This window comes from Thermobia domestica, unplaced genomic scaffold, assembly GCF_964235325.1.
Source record: "Thermobia domestica unplaced genomic scaffold, izTheDome1.hap1.1 HAP1_SCAFFOLD_685, whole genome shotgun sequence".
In the NCBI taxonomy this organism is placed as follows: Eukaryota; Metazoa; Arthropoda; class Insecta; order Zygentoma; family Lepismatidae; genus Thermobia; species Thermobia domestica.
This window is the reverse complement of record NW_027656395.1, coordinates 28,677-50,562: the sequence shown is the minus strand read 5'-3', so window position 1 is coordinate 50,562 and position 21,886 is coordinate 28,677. Positions and strand designations below refer to the sequence as shown.

At 35.2% G+C, this 21,886-nt stretch overlaps 1 protein-coding gene across 4 annotated transcripts in view; it reads left to right on the top strand.

The window, feature by feature from the left end:
• The window catches only part of l(2)37Cb (DEAH-box helicase 16 lethal (2) 37Cb), a gene marked incomplete at its 3' end in the record, with an annotated part of 65,095 nt that overhangs the window by 21,395 nt on the left and 21,814 nt on the right, over positions 1-21,886 (top strand). For all 4 annotated transcript variants that reach the window (XM_081747805.1, XM_081747807.1, XM_081747806.1 and 1 more), the window contains 3 exon segments: positions 4,215-4,341; positions 8,306-8,530; positions 8,752-8,868. In XM_081747805.1, the coding sequence (XP_081603931.1) occupies positions 4,215-4,341; positions 8,306-8,530; positions 8,752-8,868 (469 nt within the window).

Genomic DNA, 21,886 nt, shown 5'->3' with positions numbered 1-21,886 from the left:
CTTTTAATTCTGATTTCCTCATGCAAGCGTCGTAGAAAGGTGAAATAGTATTCAGGGTTGACAGTCTTTCCCTTTTCCAAGAAATCAATCAGGATAATGTCTCTAGCATCCCAAAAAAATTGATGCCATACCTTGTTTGCCGATAAAACTTGTTTGGCTTTCTTTGGGACAGGAGATCCCGGTCGTTTCTGTTGCGTCGATTGTTGTTTTGATTTCGGTGTATGACGGTATACTCATGTCTCGTCCATAGTCACAAATCTGCCAATAAACTCCTCCGGATCAGTTTCAAACAGTCACGGGAAAGGGTGAGTCGATTGCGTTTGTATTCAACTGAAAGCAACTTGGACACCCATCTCACGGATACCTTAGAAACTTTAATTCATTTACGATAATGGTTTGTGTTCGCTCATAGGAAATACCCACGATCTCAGCTATCTCTCGGATTTTGATTATGCGGTCATTCAATATCAGGTCACAAATTTTATTGACATATTCTGTAGTGGTCGACGTTGAAGACCTGCCACTGCAGGGGCCATCTTCAATGCTGTTTCTGTTACGCTTAAATTCAGCTACCCACTTTTTCACTATGGAATACGAGGGCACGGAGTCTCCTAGGGTCTCGACCATGTCCATATGAATTTTCTTTGGTAGTAAGCCTTTTTTATGCAGGTACTTAATGACAGCTCGATGCTAGATTTTCTCCATGTTACAAATTTCCGTCACTTCCGCTGATTTAATGCGTTATATACTCCTCATCTGAAGCAATAGAGAAATGAAAGTTTACATACGATACCAACGGATATAGCTACGCAGCTAATGTATACAAACATAAAATAGTTGCTTCTTTCCTAATCAGGCCATGAAGTTTCCAATCCACCCTCGTATCAAAGAGTATCGTATAAAAGAACTTAAGGTTTGTTTTGTTTTGTGTTGTGTGATAATGTTTTGTTACTTTGTAAAATGTACTTAGAAGCATATAGCTTTCAATACTAAAGTCTTGATATCAGATTGTATAAAAGTTTAGAAAAGAAAATACTAGAAAAATAGTACAACCAACTGTCAGAACCAATATCTTGGATATATGACAATACCTAAGTTCTATATTTTGTCCGGAATTTTTCTTTCTTTTTTCCTCCATTCTTTTCCACGCTCTGATAGCGGGATTTCAGTCTTGAAAGTTAAATCTCTGTAATAATGTTTACATTATGCCTTCGTTCCTAATTATATTTTTTCCCTTCATACTGGTAGTTTTTTGTTTATTCCTCATCTTTGGTCATAAAAGTTTGGTGAATCGTCCCAACATTGAAATGTAGTTTCACATATTCAAAATGAGTCTCATTATTATTCTTCAAAGTAATACGCGTGCGTATCAGTGCACTTATGACAACCTTCATTGGGTGCATGGAATGCTTTGGAAAAGGCCTCCGAGTTGCAGTGTTGAGTGCAGGTGGCTTCATCGTTTTGAACACCCATGATGGTTGAGTATCTTGTGCTTTGCAGTGTTAATTTGATTCTCGGAAATAGGAATTAATCTCGCAGTGTCAGATCAGGCGAATATGGTAAGATGATTCAAGCAGCAATTATGTTACTTGCTAGGAACACCTTAATGATTATAGCGATATTCAGAGGAACATTGTCCTGGGAACGAATCATGTGCGTGTTGAAAAATAAGGTCGAATTTCAAGAGTCCATTGTAATAGGCGTGGACTCGCAATCTCGCGGTAGAAGGCTACAATCATTGTGTGTCCTAATGGAATGAATTCATTTTGAATAACCATATATAATATCAATATTGTTTTCATCTTTCATTTGAAGTTTCTTTGACAGAGGGAATCCTATACCACGCTAATCCATACTTTAGGGTTTTGTTTCTAGTACGTATTGGGAACATCAGCTTCCGGTTTCTACGATTATAGATTCGAAGAATAATTGATCATTGTCGTACATATCGATCAAATCACCCGCGAGGCTATGGAACAAATCATAAATACAATTTGCTTTAACTAGTCTTAGGTCAAAATCTACTACATCATCTTCCAATTGATATCAAATTCATCTGTAATCATGCGCATACTCAAACTTTAATCTTGCAATAGAAGATTATGCACTCTTAAAACATTGTCAGACGTTCGTGTGTTCTTTGATCACCCACTGCAGGGTTTGTCTTTTACTTACTGAGTCTTTCCTTTTACGAAATCTTTTAACCCTTTATGCATTCTTTCTTGATCAATGCTCTAACCTCATAGATGACTTTCTGCATTTCGTCTGAAATATATTTCTCCAATTTTAAGTGAAACTTCGTTAGTTTGTGATCCCGTGATGTAGTGTCTCGAACAGGAATTCCGTTTATTCAGCTTGCAGCACAGTCATGTTTGTGTTATTATGTATGTCTTTTTTTTTTTTCTTTCTTTTCTTTAATACTGTCCTGCCTATCACATGATTACACGTACAACGTATTATATGCACAACAAAATATTGGTCTACCAAAATACTAGCCTGTTTTGCAGCTATTATGAAAGCAACGCAATTTTCAGTTTGACAATTGTTTTATTGTTGCACACAATATCCCTAGCCATTCACAACCTCTTCCCACTTAGATGGCAGTTTTCCAATCCCTCTTTTGTAGAATGTCCCAGAGAGTCTAGAAACTGTGCCAGAAACAAAAGGAACTAGTAGTCCAAGTAAAATAAGGTGAGTTATTTAAAACTTCTCAACCACATTTCGCTATTTTCTACTGAGACATAAAAGAAACATGAGGTTTTCCATTATCGCTACATCTGGCTGTTTTACTTTAATTTTTGCATTCAAGGCTTCCAACTGAAGACAATATTGGTCGGAATTGATTGTCTCGTTTGCTTTTAGTAACTGTCATATACCACTACTGACAACAATCTCTTCGTTTAAGTTAAATTCTGTTTTTGTATAGAAGAAATGGCGTGTCGGCAGTTTCTTTTTGTATAGAGGAAATGGCTTGTCGGCAGTAAGCACTTTTCGTAGGTGATCTTTTTTCATGTCCAGTTACTAAGGATATAGGAATGGTTCATTTCTATCCCTAGAAAGCAGAAAAGAAATGATAGTAGTCATACGGTTCTGTCATTTTTTTCTCAGACAGTTCATGTGGAATCTATTTGGAGTTTTTTTTTTTTTTTTTTTTTTTTTTTTTTTTTTTTTTTTTTTTTTTACAAATCGCAAGTGTCTGTTATGATCAGGAACTGTTTACTACCAACACCAAGATTCTGTGCAATTTCTGATCTAATCAAAAATGCACCTCCCATCAACAATTTACGAAAAGCATCATTATCAATTATGGAAGGTGGTCCAGAGCGTGGTTCATCTTCAAGCTTTAAGGTCTCTCTTGAACTTCTTGAACCAAGTTCTGCTTGTACGATCAGATAATTACCCCCCTCCAAACACAGCAAATGAAGATTTAGTGGCATCCGTTGCCATTTTTCTTTGCTGGAACTCATATACAGAAGCACAAATGAACTTTTTATCTATCGATATATTTTATATCTGGGGGGAGGGGCGGTGGCTCAGTGGTAGAGCGTTACCTCCGGTGCTTAGGGTCCTTGGTTCGCTCCCAGCTCGCGCCGTGTGGACTTTGTGGTGGACAAACACCGTGCTCGTGGGTTTTCTCAGGGTTCTCCCGTTTCCACCCACTTTCTTCATTCCACCGTTTTCATTCATTGCTCATAATCACCGTGTTCTTTAGCCTAACCGGCATAAGCGTGGGACGTAAAACTTAAAGATTTCATTTCATTTGTCTATATCTGGACTTTATATCTCTCGATAGACATTTTTAAGGGCTACAGATCCTGTAAGAAATGTAGAATAAAAAATGACCATTTTTAAAATCATCCAGTATTAATACAACAAAAATACCTGACGTGTGATATTAATGCAAACTTTATTAATGTGTGGAAGAGAATAGAATTTAGTGTTTCAAAAACGGAGAGAACACTCCGGTAGACCTGTGCAACAATTCCCGAACTGTTGTAACAAAAAATATACATATTAAGTTCTACGTAATGTAGCACGTACTAACTACATTTTTAAAATATGACGTTATTCTACCTAGTATTCTTAAGAAACGGAAGGATTGTGTAGATATCACTCGAAATAAAAACATTAGCAGTAGATGGGACTCTGCTTTAGTTTTATGTATAGCAAAAGTGTATTTTAAATGTGTTGTTAATAGTAACTCTTACTTTCAGTCTTACTGAGAGGGAGAAGAAAGAAAGGGAAAATAAAAAGAAGCTGCTGGAGTTGGCTAAGGAACACGAGAGAGCTAGAGAGCTGGAGAAGATACAACGTTATCACATGCCAGAAGATACCAAGAAGGTAAACAAACAATCATACTTGTCAAGTATCGAAAGAAATGTGTGTTGTTTGTCATGTCTGTTACGAGAATAAAGCATAACATATTCAGCAAGCACCTAAATTATTATTGATTTTCATCAGTGACATTAGATAAAAATGTGATATATTGTTTAATTTTTTTTTCATAACTTAAACTAGAGTAAACAATCAAAAGGAAGAAAATTCTATTCACAAAAACGAAATAAAAAGAAAAGAAAAACATAAGAACAGAGTAGAAGCCACGAGGTCTGAGTAGGTGCCTCGGAATCTCAATTGGAATCTCACTTCTTCACCTCTCAGTGTGGTAGTGTTTAACCAAAGATTTTATGTTTCATCTTCTTTTGTGTTGTGATAATATATTCCTATACTTTTGTGTTCAGTTTTACATATGTGTTCATAAATTTGATATTTTTCGTTTAATTTGTAAGTACATTGAATGTCCGAGTTCCTGATTTAATCATATTTATTCCAAAACATTTTTTTCTTAAACTTATATTATTTTGTATACAATTTTAATTATTGTAATTTTTCATGATTTACAATTTTACTAACATCAAGAACGCTTAAACTCTTCTCTGTCTCTTTACTTTCTTATTCGCTTGTTCTACGTGCCTCTTGTTTCGCTTTGCTGGCCTCAGAAAGCTTCCTAGCATACATGACTCCTCGAATTGCTACCCGTTCAGCATGATCAGAGATATTTTTCAAGAAACCACAGCTTGCATACACACCTTTGTTCCCATACTGTTTGGCAGGTAATACTAACTGCTTTCAATGGCTCCAACAGGTCATGTTATGTCACTGTCTTGACGTGCGGTACAGCATTCTGCCGTAATTTTTCATATAAACTTATGGACTGTGAGCTGTCTCTCCCTACTTCTTGCTCGGTTGTTACATAAATTGTTGCACCAATGATTTGTTTTTACTCAAAACCTCCCTTCTCTGCAGTCACAGAAGAAAGACCTCTTCTAGCTTTTTACCGGTGGGTAACGTTCCAATAATAACCGACACGTTCCCACGTTGAATGGCTATGCTAATGCGTTGAATCAGGAAAGATTTTGCTCGAGTATCTCCTGATTTAATTGATAGACGGTGGCCGATTTCATTTATAAATTTGAGGCCGCCGCCTTCCCAAGAACCGCTAGACTTAATTGATATTACAACAAAGCAATAGTTATCGAGTAGATTACTATATTTATTCCTTTTTTCTTTTGCTCTTCGAGCAGCTAAGAGTCCAGCTTGTATTGAGGAATATTGAAGGTTGGAGGGGGCATAAGTATCTGAACATGTGAAATCCCAAATCAATACCTTTCCTTTCTCCCATGGTACTAATGTCATACCATCAGGTCTTTTTCCGTCTGAACGGCTACATCCATTCTGTTCCCTCACTGCTGGGAGCCCCGCAGATATTAAAGCTCGTAATATTATATCATTCACACTTGAGTGACATGGATGTCTGGCGGCGCTGCTTTTGCACGACAAATCGTGTAATCCTTGTTTATCTACTAAGGTGTTGCAATTGGGGCAGTGATGTGGTTCACATATATCTGCTCCCAACCGTAGAGCGACGAATACTCGGAAGCTCTCATTGGATAGATGTAAGCCCAGAGGTGATGGTAGAGCTTGAAGCCATGCACCCTTTTCAGGGGACATGACCGCGAGAAGCCTGGCTTTATCTTCAATGTTATTTGTAGTTTGCAATAAAGAAGCTACATGATAATTAACGATAGGCTCGTTCAAGGCCGACTGATTGTTACGATTTTCGAGAGCCGGAGGGTCTAACCCAACTAAATTTGTCCATTTAGCTATGCAGTCCAGCACATCTGGATTGGTGATTTCGTCGTTATACCATTGAAGAAGAGAGCTAATTAATTGACTTGCACCATAGAAAGACACAAGAAAGTGTTCATAAATTAATTTTGCAGTTGAACTAATTCCAGTTTAAGTAAATCGTAAAATTACTTGAATTTCAGAGTATCTCTGAATTAAATTCGTCCATTAACTACATTAACTTCTTTTAATGAAAGACTGCTACTAAAGTAACAATTTCGGTAGGAATTAATAATAAGCTTTCTATATACACAAATCAATTGCAAGCCACTAACTTCTTGTTTAGGTCTCGCTTTCAGCAATTAACAAAACTTTTCAAAATTCAGCCGATCGCACATTTCATCCTCCTTTTCAGTAAGTTCAGTTGAGAGAAAATAGGATCCAGGAACTTGTTAAGAAAAATATATGCGATTTTAAAAATAATTAAATATTTTATAGTAAAAGTTAAGAGGCAGGTGCTACGAATGTTTTAAAGTCTGAATTTTTCACGTGCTGTTAGACCCCGTATTGTTCCTTAACGCCTAACAACAAGTTCACAATCAACGGAACGAAAGCTGCAGACAGCTGTGTATAATGAATACAAAATATATGGTACTTACAAATTAGCAGAATTCTAGTGTTATTAAGATTACTTATCAAGTCCATATCGGTGAATTATATGGGATTATTACACACTTTTTGTTGTAGTCGGCTGGCCTGTCCTAACTTGACAGTTACTACACGCAAACGTTATTTCTGACTAAGTCAAATAATTTACTTCGCGGTGGTTGGTCCTCCAGATTGTTGCGTCAGTGGCATTAAACACAAAACAAAAACATAACGAAATTCTTGTTCTATTCTGTGAAATCGTAACACAAAGAATCGAAGGTCTGAATTCAGTCAATTAATTCACTAATATGAATATCACAGGGCAGCTGGGATTGATTTATTATTGTTTGATTCATTGAAATGTAACTCTCGCCACCGAAGCTGTATGAGACGGGGTCTATTCCTTACTAAATGGGATTCGAACCATTGTTCGGGTTTGGTTGATTTGGAGTTTAGTATCCCTTTCACCGAGGCTATATAGGACGTGGATCTAGAGCTTAACGTGGGATCCGAATCACTTGATTTCTAATCAGAAATCGAACCCAGGTCCCCTGCGCCAAAGGCATATACAGTAACCTTATGGCCACGAGGGAGCTCGTATTACTTAGGTTTGTATCGGAGGCAAACATTTCCACTAGGAATCATACCCGTGACTACGTGCACAAGAAGCATGTACGTCAGCTACGTGGTCACAAAAGACGTGGAGGAGGAGGATAGAGGGGACGTAGTAGGCAGAGGACTGTGTGCTTCAGTTTATATCATGCTGCTTATTTGCTCTTTATAAGCAACGTGTTCTTTATCTAACCGTTACTTTAAAAAAATAACTTTACTAAAAGGGTACGAAAACTGAAACAATCTTAACGCTTTTACATTAACTGAGCGATTCTATTTTCAAATTGTATATTGTTCATTGTAGCCTTGGAAACACTCGACAGTATTAATAAAAAGAACTGACCAAAGCATTAAATATATATTAATAACCCTTGTGTAACAGTTACACAAGGCTTATTAATACGTATATATTTAGTGTTTTGGTCACTAGTGTTTAGTGTTTTGGTGTTTAGTGTTTGGTTTACTTGTACTCTCTATTTTCGAATACCAACAATTAGCTTGATAACAGTTCTTCGACTGCGCTGATAGCTTTAAGAGAATGCTGATGTATGACTGGATGTAGTTGTTACTTGACGCTTACTAAATATGTTTCTAACACAGATACAGACATTATACGTGTAACCTGCATATCTTAACTAGATTACTTTAATTTCGATGCGGTCGGTAGTGTTGTAAAGTCCATCTTGTATACTTTGTGGTGAACCAGCACCATGTAGGTATGTTTTTACAGGTTATCGTCTCAAGTAGTCCGCAAAGCAAAAACATGTAAAGCAAATAAGCATTTTAAAGTGTTAATATTTTGTATATACTAATCTGTAAAATATAGATTTAAGTAATCATATAGATTTTACGAGATTCTTATTTCTTACACTAGTAATAATAACTGTAGTCTGACGATAACTTTTTATTTTTTTGAAAGGGAAAGGTTGATGAGAAATACGTTGAAATAGATGAGCGTGAGAAAGTGCCATACTATGAGCAGCGGAAATGGGAGGAAGATCAAATGTCTTCTGCACAGTTTAGGTTTGGTGCTAAGGATGCAAAGCAGAAATTCAAGGACAAGAAAAAGGATTACGACTTTGTGCTGGAAGATCAAATAGAATTTATTGAAGCCTTGAGAATGCCCGGTTCCAAAACAGAAAAGGTATGTTATAGTAAGTAATGCATTTACACTAATTATGTGTAAGTCATTTTCTACTAACTAACTCTATGATCTAGAAGTTCATCAGTTATAACACGTGAATATAATTCAAAATTTATCCAAATTGATTGTAATATTTGAGTTAAAGTAACTTTGCTTTCAACGATTATGTTATAGGTCATTTTCCGATATTCTGATATTGCCTTTTTGCATTTATTTCTTAGGAAGAAAAATCCATTTCGGAAGTGGAGAAGCGAAAGATGGATATTCAAGAAACAAAGAAAAGTTTACCTATTTTTCCATTCAGAGATGATCTTATTCAGGCTGTTCGTGATTATCAGGTAAGTTTATATATATAAACTTATATCCGGGAAATTTCAAAATGATTCGTCGGATTTCAAATGAATTATTTATTGCTGCAATTAGCGAACCATAAATTGAACTTGCCCTAAGTAAAAGAGGAAATTATATTAAAAAATGCCTTCCCTGACGTTCATATTCACTTGCTACACAGTCTTTCCTATTGTTTGTCATTGGATGCGAAATGACTGGACATATCTGTCCGGATGTACTTGAAAATTTACCGTTTCCACAATTACACGATTTTTCCAGCGACCACATTTTCTAGTATACATGCAAAGTTCTTCCTCGTCATTGAATTGGTTGCAAGGATGCGTGACTCGCTACTTTACGGGTCGGTATCCTAGGTCATCTGACCTAACATTGTGTGCTTGTTTCCTCTAGGGATGCGTTAAGGATGCTGTTTACGAGACTCCGATACCAACAACTTTGGATGAACTGAGAACTGTCATTGTCGCTGCATTGGAGTCAGTGGCAACAGACTTGCTAAAGCATGTGTGGCAGGAATTCGCTTATCACCTTGATGTTGGTATCACTAAAGGAATAACCAAATAAAGCACTTAATAGGTGAGTGACATAAATTCTAATCTTCCTTTAAGCCAATGTATCAGTAATATAATCTTTGTCCGTGTCAATTTTACATGTAAAAACATTTGAAATCCCATGATTCATTTTGAAACTCATGTATTTAACACATATAGAACAAGTCCATCGGTTTCAAAATTATAATTTAGAAAATGCACTGCTACAACGGATGTCTAAAAACAGTAATTATATCACACCATAAGTGTTTAAAGCCAGTTACTTTTTTTTAATACAACTTCATTTTCATTTTCGGGTAGGCACTTAACCGTTTACTTAGTAGTGAACGCAGAATTTCTTTATAGGGTTGTACAGAAATAACTATTACTGATTACAGTTCTAAATTGCTGAAAGAAATTTACTGAAGTTAGCAAAAATTGAAAAAGCTTTTAAGTTCCAATTTAGCCCTAAGTAATATTTCGTAGAAAATTTTATTTAAAAAAATATTTTAATTTACTTAATTTATTTATTTTTAATATTTTGATACAGTATACAAGGGGAAACTAGGACATTCTTACCCTCACTATGATAAACAGGGATCTGCAGTTTGAAACACAAACGCGTCCTTCTCTACATATACACGTTGTATTGCGTGTCTCACGTCGATGATACTCCTTTAGTACTATCTATATAGAGGTTTGCGGGATTGGAAGCAAACCAGGTTTCCACTGCATTAATTGCTTCCTCATCATCCACAAAACACCTACCCCGCAAATGGTTCTTCATATTCGGAAAGAGGAAATAATCGGACGGAGCCAAATAGGGGAATATGGTCGGAGGGACAAAGTTCGTAGCCCCATTGGATTGCAAAAGTGATTGTTTCTACTGTTCGGTGTGCTGGTGCATTTTCCACTAGCAGCAGTACACCTTTCGAGAACAAACGCCATCTCTTTCCTTTGATAGTATGTCGTAACTTTTGCAACATGCTTTTGTAATGTGTTCCTGTGATTGTAAACCTTTCTTGTAAGTAATCAGTTAAGATTGTATTTCTATGATCCCAAAACACGAACAATATGATTTTGCTGGATTAATGCTGCACTTAGCCTTTTTGGGAATGGGAAACAAGAACTGTTTCCATGTTTTTCTCATTTCTTTAATTTCGGGGTCAAGTAGATACAAGTCCATTCATCTATAGTCAGTAATCTCAGGGATGCAAACTAGTCAATAAAGTCAGCAAAAGTCAGTATTTTTTAAATAAGTCAGTATTTTAGGCTCTTTGGAAGGGTAAACAAGATTTTTTTTCCAAATTCATGATTTTTTTGATGATAGGCCTGCAAAATTGAAAATTTTCTCTCAAATTCAAAATGATCTAAAACTGTTCAGTAATAGGTTCATTAAGCATGTAATTTCTCGATGGTTGACCCTGGAGCCTGCAGGTAGAAAACATCTAGAGCAATGGCCAGCAATAATGAAATATTTCTTGACATATAGCCCCAAGCATAAGTCATTTAATGAAATGTTCACAATATAAAAACATTGCAAGTCTGTTGAAAATTGACACAATGAAAGCAGAAGTCCTGTTTATATTTTTACATAAAAAAAGGTCAAAATAAAAATATAAAATGAAAATAAATATAAATAAATAAAATAAAATGATAATGATGATGATGATGAGTTTCTGTATGATGTTCACTTTCCTTAAGACTATGATTGCGTGAATGTGTCACTGACTGGTGACCGCGAACCCACCGGGCCCAGACGGGTAAGCTGTCAACTCTCACTGACCCATCCACCAAACCAATCATCTCCGAAAAATAGAACTCAAATTGACCCAAAATGTGAAGATTTCTAAGCCTCCTTCATTCTCACTCGCAGTCCAGTATCCAGATCTGCAGTTCATCATCTGCATCCCATCACGGGATAGGTTGCAAACCACAATCTAACAGAAACAAGACACTGACCCAAGAGTGAAACTGACAGTGAGTGCTTCGAAAATCTGAATGTTTGTATTTACTAACCCAGATAAAAAAAAATCTCAAACTGAATTCTGAATCGCGCAACGGAATTGGATTTTGTAAAACTGAATGCCAAAAATGAATTTTGTTGATCTTATTAACGAAGTGAATTTTTTCTGTCAGGTCTGTGATTCCAACCCCGGTCACACTAAGTGAAATCAATTCTGTATGTTTCAAACGCTACACATTACTTTTGTCACAATGTTCACGTACTGCTTTTCAAAACTCTACATTCTACTTGCTAACAATACCACTGAAGTTAATTACTACATAGTTCTAAATGATGAACTTTGCACTGGATAAGAAAAGATTGTGTTTCGGCTCGTATATTTTATTTACACTAGATTTATGTATGACAAGAAACTGACAAAACCAAAAGAATAATAATAATAATAAAAAAAAAGGTTGCAATGGTTCGAAATGTGAATATTTTACATAGCTGAATGGATAAGTTTGGATACAAATTTATTGGAATCACATTCTCTCTTCACATCTCGTGAGTGACCTTCATGTGTTTTCAATTTCTATCGACTATATAAACAAATCGTATATTCTCACATTTGTTAAGAGGAAAAACTGATTACATAAAACACTATACTACACACATGTATTACTATCCATGGCTGTGTGCATACTGACTTTCTTTCTTTCGTATTTCTCTCGGTCAATGTTGTGCAAGTGGGGTGGCACACAGAATTTATACCGGTAGGGTGACCTCTTTGTATAAGCTCAGACCTATCCACATTTACCTTTCACAAACAAACAAATTTTTGACACAGAGAAAATACACATTAGGAAATATTCAATAATAAAAATATACTTATCCTAAATCTCTATCTGTCTAAACTAACTTAACCTAACACAAAAAATTCACTTTTAGCAGACATATTCGTAGTATAGTATGCACAGCCGGTTACCAAGGACGTACAGAACACTTATCATTCAGCTTTCAAATTTTTTTTTTTTATTTAAAGAAAAAAAAATCTGAATGTGTTTTAAAATCTGAGCTTTTGTTTTACTAATTAAGGGAATTTCAAAATACAAAGTGGATATTTCATCGCTGATGAACATCTCCCATTATCAGTAGTCATACGTGGCACCCTTGTCATTAATATGTGCCGAAACTTTTGTAAACATTTGTCTCATCGTACCCAATCCGAAGTAAAGGTGAGCCAAAACCAGTGAATGAATTTACCTTGCATTATTTAGCAGTACGAGGAAAAAAAATTTTGAGGTTTACTTTTCAACATAAATATAAATATTGGGGAGAATGTGTGAACTCGAAAGTACACACATTTCTTGGATTATTTATGACAATCGTCCACACTGAAACTCAAAGAAAGAATATATTCCCCCATTGAACGAGCGGTTCCTTTCACCTCTTCAGTCAATATATCATGCAACTTAGGGAAAACGACACGAAGTTAGCACATTAGTTTAAACATCACAACACCAGAATGAAACATATTCAATCCGAAAAGGGTTAAAATTTTGCAGGTTCAAACGTGGCTAAAACAACAATAATTTGGATTTTTACCTTGTATCACTTACTTGATAGACTCTTCCATGGAAAATAGATACCTCCCTTTTCCATCCGGTGGTTGTTAGGAACAAAATAATTATTTTACACCAGCTCTCGAGGATTGAGAGCCTCCATCGGTGTATACAAAAAAAAACGAGTTCCTGGACTTAACAGCCATACACCTTTTAAACCGGGAAGATGGCTTACCCCAAACCACTCTTGTCCTGACGTGAACGATTTGCTCTCACTGCAGAAAATCCTATGTCCATTGAGCACAGCAACCTTTCACTGCACTATTTCACTGTTTCACAGATAAAAAGCCTAAAAATCATTGGGTGTAGTTACTTTAAATTTCTATTTTTCCACGTTTCTTATGGCGACGAAGATAACTTTATGTCCACCTCTCAACGCTGCTTCCGATGAAAGACAATGACAATGGGAAGAAGATCCCTAATTGGAGGATCATTGTGACGTAACTATATGATGATAGGTTTTTTCTCTCAAGATCAAAGAAAGCCGGAAATCTCAACCACAACTGTGATTGCGGAAGATCCAATCACAGATAATTTAGATTAAACAAAGAGATGCTTCAAGAAGCTACTATGGCTGACTTTACAAATGTGAAATTTCAGAGAAGATTTTTGAAATAAAATTTTGATTTCTTTTGAAGATCCCCTAAGCCAAAAATATTCATGAAAATTGACTGGAAAGGATTCAAAACGACCAGATATAACCTTATTTCCTGAAATAACATTAGATTTTAGCTAAATATACAAATATTGTCCAATGTAGATATATTTTACCATATATTTCCCTCTAAATGTACTAAAATCATAATTTCAAGGAACTTAACGCATATTTTGCGATCTACCAAAAATTGAGTAAACGACTAATTATGTATTTTACAAAAGTTCAATAAATATAAAATTCATATATATACTGGTTGCCCAAAACTTCCGGGCCATGTTACATTATACCATGTATAAGGTAACAATATATTCAAGTGTTCACTTATTTACTCAATTCACTGGACATTCCCAAAAAGAAGAGCCACTTGTCCACACCATTCATCATATGCTCACGTCCATAACAAGCATTCTTACGAACCAAATTTGCAAAACTCACAGTTTTCTGTGGAAACATTCAGCGATGAGAAAAATTTCCTTCCTTTGCAGGAAATAAATTGCGGAGAAGGTGTAAAAGAAGAATTGAGTAAAGTGCATGAAAAGAGTAAACTAACTTTCTTGCATCAAGCAAGAAAACACTATGCTGCTAGTTGTAAGCATATTTCCAAGAAGTCATCTATGGTTTCTAAGCCGCTGTTAAAATATTTGGAGTATTTGAATCCTCAAGAAAGAAAGAAAGAGGACTGTTGGAAGAAAATTGTCAAAATAGCTGAAGCTTTGCCTGTTTCTTATAAAGAAGACACACATGTAGTTGAATGGAGACTATTAAGGTTAGAAGACGATGAGATCACAACTAGTGAAAAAAGAATAGATGTTTATTGGAACCAATTTTTCCAAAAGACTAACATTTTAGGAGAGCATAAATTTCCAACGGTGTTAAAAATTGTGAAAGCAGCCCTTTCACTTTCACATGGCTCAGCTGAAGTTGCAAGATGGTTTACAAGCATCCTGCACATTATGACTCCTGATGGGGCTAACATGTCAAAGGGTTCTTAATGCTCATTTACTATACACATCAAGGGAGCTGTATATGAGATATATGATGAGAAAGCACATCTTGTATACATTTATACCTAAAGAGTTTTCAGATCTGGCACAAACTGCTTACAAAAGTTGTAGAGAGATCTGCGAGCAGCAGAGGAAATTGAAGGAACAACACGAAAGAGACGCGAAGGAAGAACAACGGACAGCTGAAGAAGAATTTTAAAAAATGAGAAAGAAACAATTGAATAAAAAAATTTACTTTAAAACGTCTAAGGGATGAAGAAGAGAAGAGACAAACATCTGATAGGTTACTGAAGGAAGCAAAGAAACGGTTAAGGGAGGTCATTAAGAGCAAGGATCTTGGAGTCGATGTAGCACAAGTAATGCTTGATACTGCCACAAAAATGAAGAAAGAAGCTAATGAAAATAAACAAAAGGCTGATAAAATTCAGAAAAGTGTAGAAAAATTAAAGTCGTCATTAATTACTTCCTTTTTCAAGAAAAAAAAGAAGAAAAATAGTGAGTATGAGTAAAAGGAGGGAAGAGAAATTGGCCTGAGCTGCTGTAATTATTTTTTCATCGTATGAAAATATGTTTACTGTAATTCATTTTTTATGTACGTGGTTTTGCGTAGGCAGTTTTACAAAGACAATCTTCGTATTTTTTCATCTCTTGAATGCGATACATTTATCATATTGCAAGATTTGTTAATACCTGAGTTAACATATGCTTACAGCTGTTCAGTGGAAAGAAGGGTGGCCAATTTAATATATATATATATATATATATATATATATATATATATATATATATATATAGGTAGGTAGGTGGATGGGTGTTGGGTCAGTATTGTTAGATTCAAAGGCAGTAAAATTAGTAATTTTGACCTCAAAAAAGTAGTTTGCATTCCTGTAATCTGTTTACAAAAACATTCTTGTCCTTGTAGTATAGGCGTTAGCTTGTGTCACGTGTGCATTATATGTGCCCTCATGTTGATTGCTGGATGTTATTACCCACTTGAAAGAGAGTTAATTTCTTGTGGTCACGTGATTTGATTAATGATAGTTCAGTTTCCATTATTGGATTCAAGATGGCGATCATGACCTTCTTTAAACGCTCATAACTCGGCCATTTATGGACCGATTTTGATAATCGTTTTTCCTCTGGAAAGAACAGGGTGTCTAGCAGTTGGGAAAATCGGGAATTTGTCTTAAATTTAAAAAATGGTCGGGAAATCGGGGATTGGTCGGAAATTTGCGAAAGAAGTCGGGAAAAATGGAATTCTACGTTTGAAATAATATTATTGTGCTTATTTGCCTACCTGACAAAGAATTCTAGATTTACTGGAGTTAAATTCCACATGTTGGAAATGATGCTGATGCTTGTCGGAGTGACTCCGATAAACCTCACGTTCCTAAATGCATCGCGATGTAGTACGTTTCGCAATCCGTCTCAACCGTGTTTCTATTTTCTACGTAGAAGCGGTCACGTGGTACGCGTTGCATCGCGTGGTGTACATCGCGTACACCGTGGATTTTCTGCGATTTATGTGAGGCGCGCGGTTTGTCTTCTGCTGTGGTACTGGAGGAAGCAGAGTGGTGAATGGCTATAAATAAATGTACAACTGTCAGCCATATTTGTTGACAGCAGACAGGTTTTTGCGTTTCAAGAGTAACGGGTGGTTAGCTAATAGTATGTATGATTAAATTGATGTTACAAAAATAGCTTTTCCGTTGTTTTTACCTTCTAGCAATATATCTGTACTGCAGGCGCTAGCCCATCTCACGTGCGAAGTTTTATGTCCCCTAAGTCTTGTTGTGGAGTTTGTTAACCACCTTTATGAGTATAAAAACGGTCACATGATCCAGGTCATAGTCGTTTCGTTGCCATATTTAAAAATGGACGCCAAATTACTAGATTTTTTGCCTAAATATATCTCTGTACCCAGTGGTCCGAATTTACGCCTAGTTGCTCATTTTCTTCCTTTATAAAGTAAATCTGATAGTTCTAAATTATAGTGTAATTTGAAAGGATGTAACAATGACGTACTTTGAGATACAAGCTTTTTAAAAAAAGTGAATTCAAAGAGAGAGAGAAAAAAAATTTTAAATGTAAGAAGTATGTACATCTAAACAAATACGTCATATTGGATAATACTGATACAAATCAATAACATAGTGTCAAAAATTAAAATGAATATTGCAAATCTTTCAGAGTCGAGATAAAGACTTAAACAATATTATATATAAGGGTTCGTGTATTGGTTCAAACTAGTACTTTTACATTTACAAAAGTCACAATACAGTATTTCCAATTTTCTATAGAGACATACAGTTTCTCTGAAGCACATCTGGCAATTACATTACTTAGGAAAATCTTCAGGCTCCAATGAGTCATCTGTCACGTGCGGAATTGAAATACTATCTTCCTGTATGTAAACGTATTCCAACGAATTGAGTTTCTGAGACGGTTCCAAAGCATGAATTCATTTATAGCATTGCAAGTAGCTTCTTTTTTGTGAAGACTGATAGATCTTGCGGTAAGAGTCAAGTCTTGAAAGTTTCGTAATTTTAAAATTAATTTCTACATCTTTATTTTTGACTAGAAATGGATTTCTGACAAAACCGGAAAAATCACAGCTGGTTCATGTACTAGGAAAAAGCTACAAACACCGCCAAATTCCGAAATTCCTCAATCATCTGGTTAAGCAACAGTTATAGATTGTATGGCGGTCGCAAGGAAGGTTCCAACAAAATCTTTAAGCTTGACGATATATGAAGAAGTTGTAAGAAGCTTTTGGAAAGCTATCTGCCAAGCTTCTCACACAGGTGAGTGCATCAACATTGTTTTTGACATTTATAAGAAGAAAATTGTAAAAGCGCTTGAAAGGTCCAAGCGATCACGAAACACCTGTAGAATATGTAGAACCAAATGACAGTACACCGCTTCCTGTAAATACTGATGCTTACTGGGCCTCATCTAGAAACAAAGAATTGTTGCAGTCATACTTTGTTGATTGGATATCCCGGGAAAAAGATTCTGTTACTTCATCTCTTATAGTCAGCCAAGATGTGTTTCTATAAAGAATGGGATAGATGAGAATGAACTTAGTTTAGAATCTGATCATGAAGAAGCAAATGAGAGGATCCTAGCTCATATTTCTCTCTGGATCTACTGATAGCGATGTTTTTTCGTGATGCCCTCTGTTATTACCTACAAAAGTGGAAAAGTTTAGGACTGCAAGAATTTTGGATTTCCTTTGTAGTAGAAAAATCATCGCGGTACATTCCACTTTACTCATTTGGAAGGAGAGTACCGCTTGCTGTTTTAACATCTTTACCAGCTATTCATTCTTTAATCGCCTGCGACACTACAAGCAGCAGCTTTGCAAGCAACAGAAACATGTGCGAAAGACCTCTTGTTAGATTTTGTCAAAGGGCCACTAAATGAGAACATGAAAAAAAAAAAAAAAAAGCTTAGGTACAATGGATAAATTACGGTTCCATCAGTTCCATAAAAAAAAAAAATCGAAACTTTCAAGATTTGGCCCCTACTACAAGATCTATCAGTCTCCACATAAAAAAGTTACTTGCAATGCTATAAATGGATTCATGCTTTGGAACCGTCTCAGAAACTCAATTCGTTGGACTACGGTTACATACAGGAAGATAGTATTTCAATTCCGCACGTGACAGATGACCCATTGGAGCCTGAAGATTTTCCTAAGCAATGTAATTGCCAGATGTGCTTCAGAGAAACTGTATGTCTCTATTGAAAATTGGAAATACTGTACTGTGACTTTTGTAAATGTAAAAGTACTAGTTTGGACCAATACACGAACCCTTATAAATAATATTGTTTAAGTCTTTATCTCGACTCTGAAAGATTTGCAATATTCATTTTAATTTTTGACACTATGTTATTGATTTGTATCAGTATTATCCAATACGACGTATTTATTTAGATGTACATACTTCTTATATTTAAAAAAATATTTTTTTCTCTTTGAATCCACTTTTTTTTTTTAATAGCTTGTATCTCAAAGTACGTCATTGTTACATCTGTTCAAATTACACTATAATTTAGAACTATCAGATTTACTCTTTAAAGGAAGAAAATGAGCAACTAGGCCGTAAATTTGGACCACTGGGTACAGAGATATACTTAGACAAAAAAAATTTAGTAATTTGGCGTCCATTTTTAAATATGGCAACGAAACGACTGTGATCTGGATCATGTGATCGTTTTTATACTTATTTTTAACAAACCCCACAACAAGACTTAGGGGACATAAAATTTCGCAAGTGAGATGGGCTAGCGCCTGCAGTACAGATATATTGCTAGAAGGTAAAACCGGCAGAAAAGCTATTTTTCTAACAACAATTAAAATCATACATACTATTAGTTTTCCTTTAATATATAGCTTAGTTTTGAACTAAACCCAGCATGTTGTATACCGTTTTAAAGCTTATTAAATTCTGCTTCTTTTTTATGTTGTATTAAAATGTTAAATTATTAACCATTTTTGAGAAAATTACGAAAATAGAAGAAAATTTTATCTTCAATTCTACTCTTTCCAATTTTTCGGGAAAATGGCGCAGATTTCCTGAAAAGTGCTAAAATACAAAATTGTAGAGTATAATTTTCTCTTTCCAGAGGAAAAACTATTATCAAAATCGGTTCATAAATGGCCGAGTTATGAGCGTTTAAAGAAGGTCATGATCGCCATCTTGAATCCAATAATGGCAACTAAACGACCATGAATCAAATCACGTGACCAAAAGAAATTAACTCTCTTTTAAGTGGGTAATAACACCCAGCAATCAAAATGAGGGTACATAAATGCACCGTGACATGGGCTAGCGCCTAGACTATTGTGATAGAGGTCCAAAATGTTTTGTACTCATTGCATGTTGCTGTTTTTGAAAGGGTGTTTTCAATCGGGGATCCAATCTACTACTACTTGGCTTATATGCGGAAAGTCATTAACATTAATTACTACTACCCTCTTCTAATGTTCACCTTTTCAGTTTTCTATTAAACAATCAATAGTTACAAATTTATTTGCAGGCATCAGCTGCTTAGCTTTTGCTACCACACTTTGGTTTGTAGCCATTAAGGTACGCCGTATTTGTCATCCTTAGGCTTGTGCGATCATATTTGAGATCCTCTTTTTCTATGCTTTGCTGTTTATTCCTCACCGTACAGACTACTATCTCCTCGTGTATCGTTTGTGTTCATTTTTCTTGAATATGGAAAATCCTAATCAGAGATCTGTATTCATTTTTGTTTAACATGCTGCTACCACTTAGTTTTCTATGTGTAACAATAATTCAACAGGACCTGTAAAGATACAAATTAGCACACATATTAGTGAGATACAAACCTATGATTGTGCAAATTTTACATTACTAGCTCATCTCTATCGTATGAGGGTAAGAACTTTCTGGCCTTCTGTCGTAGAAAAACCAGGAGAGAAGTCCTCAAAAACTCGACTAATAAGAATAATGCTCGTGATCTGTAAGTAAATTTCAAGATGTATGTGATAAGGAAGTATTATAAGCAGGGTGGAAAAAAATCATGATTAAAAAAAAAATTGTGTTGAATTTTTATTTAAATCGATTTTTTTATTTAAATCGATTTTTTTTATTTAAATCGATTTTTTTTATTTAAATCAAATCTTTCTCCTAGTACAATACAAGCCGCAAACAGAATAAGAAACTTTAGGAATTAGTATTAAATGTCAATTATACCATTTGAGTGAAAGTATTGGGATTGAATTTTGAATTAATTCGTAATCGTAACCTATTTCAATCCCAAACAATGTTCCTTAAGCATTAAAAATAAAGTACAGCAATATTTATCAACATGACACTTTTCTTTTCACTAAAGTTACTGATATTTAGCAGGGACATATTTTTAAAAACTCGGAACTAGCTAGCAGCACGAAATACATATAAAGTACATAAACTTCGCCTAAAATTAAGCAACCAACTCTATGGCCTATGGAACCAGAGGTTCAATGCAACATTCACAAAAGCTCTCCATTGACTTCTATCCTTAGCCAACTGGATCCAGTTTCTACTTTGTATTTCTGCGAAATCCATTTTAATATTGTCCTCCCATCTGTGTCTAGGTCTTCCTAATGGTCTTTTTCCATTAGTTTTCCACTTAAGACTTTGAAAGTGTTCCTACTTTCTTCCATCCTGGCTACATGACCTGCCGACCTGAGTCTCCTAGACTAGATGACCCCAACAATGTTTGGTAAACAGTATAAATTATGTAGTACCTTGTTATGAAGTTTCCGCCATTCCCCATTCCCATTCCTCTTGGGTCCGAATATTCGTCTCAGGATCTTATTCTCAAATACTTTTACTCTATGCTCTTCCCTCATAGTAAACGACCATACTTCGGAACCATACAGAACAACAGACATGATTACCGTTTTATGTATTTTAAGCTTCAAATTCCTCGACAGAATTCGCGACAACGAGAGATTTTAAACTGAATAATAACACGAATTCCCTGCTTTCAGTTGACATTTATTTCCTTCGTAAATATAGTTTTCGTCTGTTAATATTTACCCTAGATATTTTAAAGTATACACTTTATTAAAAGTAATATTTGATATTTTAACGCATCCAAAATTTGCCGTATTACGATTCCGAGGAACTTCTATGTATTTAGTACATAAATTTCGACTAAAGTTTTAATTGTTTTTATTTTATTTTTATTTTGTTTCGGAGAGGAGATCGGGCCTCTCTAAATACGCCACTATTACCGGGAAACAAAGAAATAGACGTGGACACAAAAGAATTTTCGTCTTAAATGTCCATGGTAGTTTCCCCGTTGGAATAGTTAACGATGTAAAAACCGTATGTTACGAAGAGAAGAAAGTAGGATTCACCCATTACCAGTTCAAAACGGGATTTTCCCTATTATCCTCCGCATGATACTTATTTTCATTACTGCGCTTACATACATTTGAGTCTCATTGTATTATGATTATCATCTTCCATAATAGAAATAATAGAATAGAAATGGGATTTTACTTATCTTCACTTTAAATTAATTTATTTCGGAATTTGATTTAAATCAATGATTTTTATTTAAAAGATCAAGTGATTTAAATCTTGATTAAAATCGTGATTTAAATCAGACTGATTTAAATCAATCCACCCTGATTATAAGTAACACTGTTTAAGAAATTTAATAAGAAAAATAAATCATAAATGCAATTTTAAGTAAAAATTATTTTAATTTCTGATAC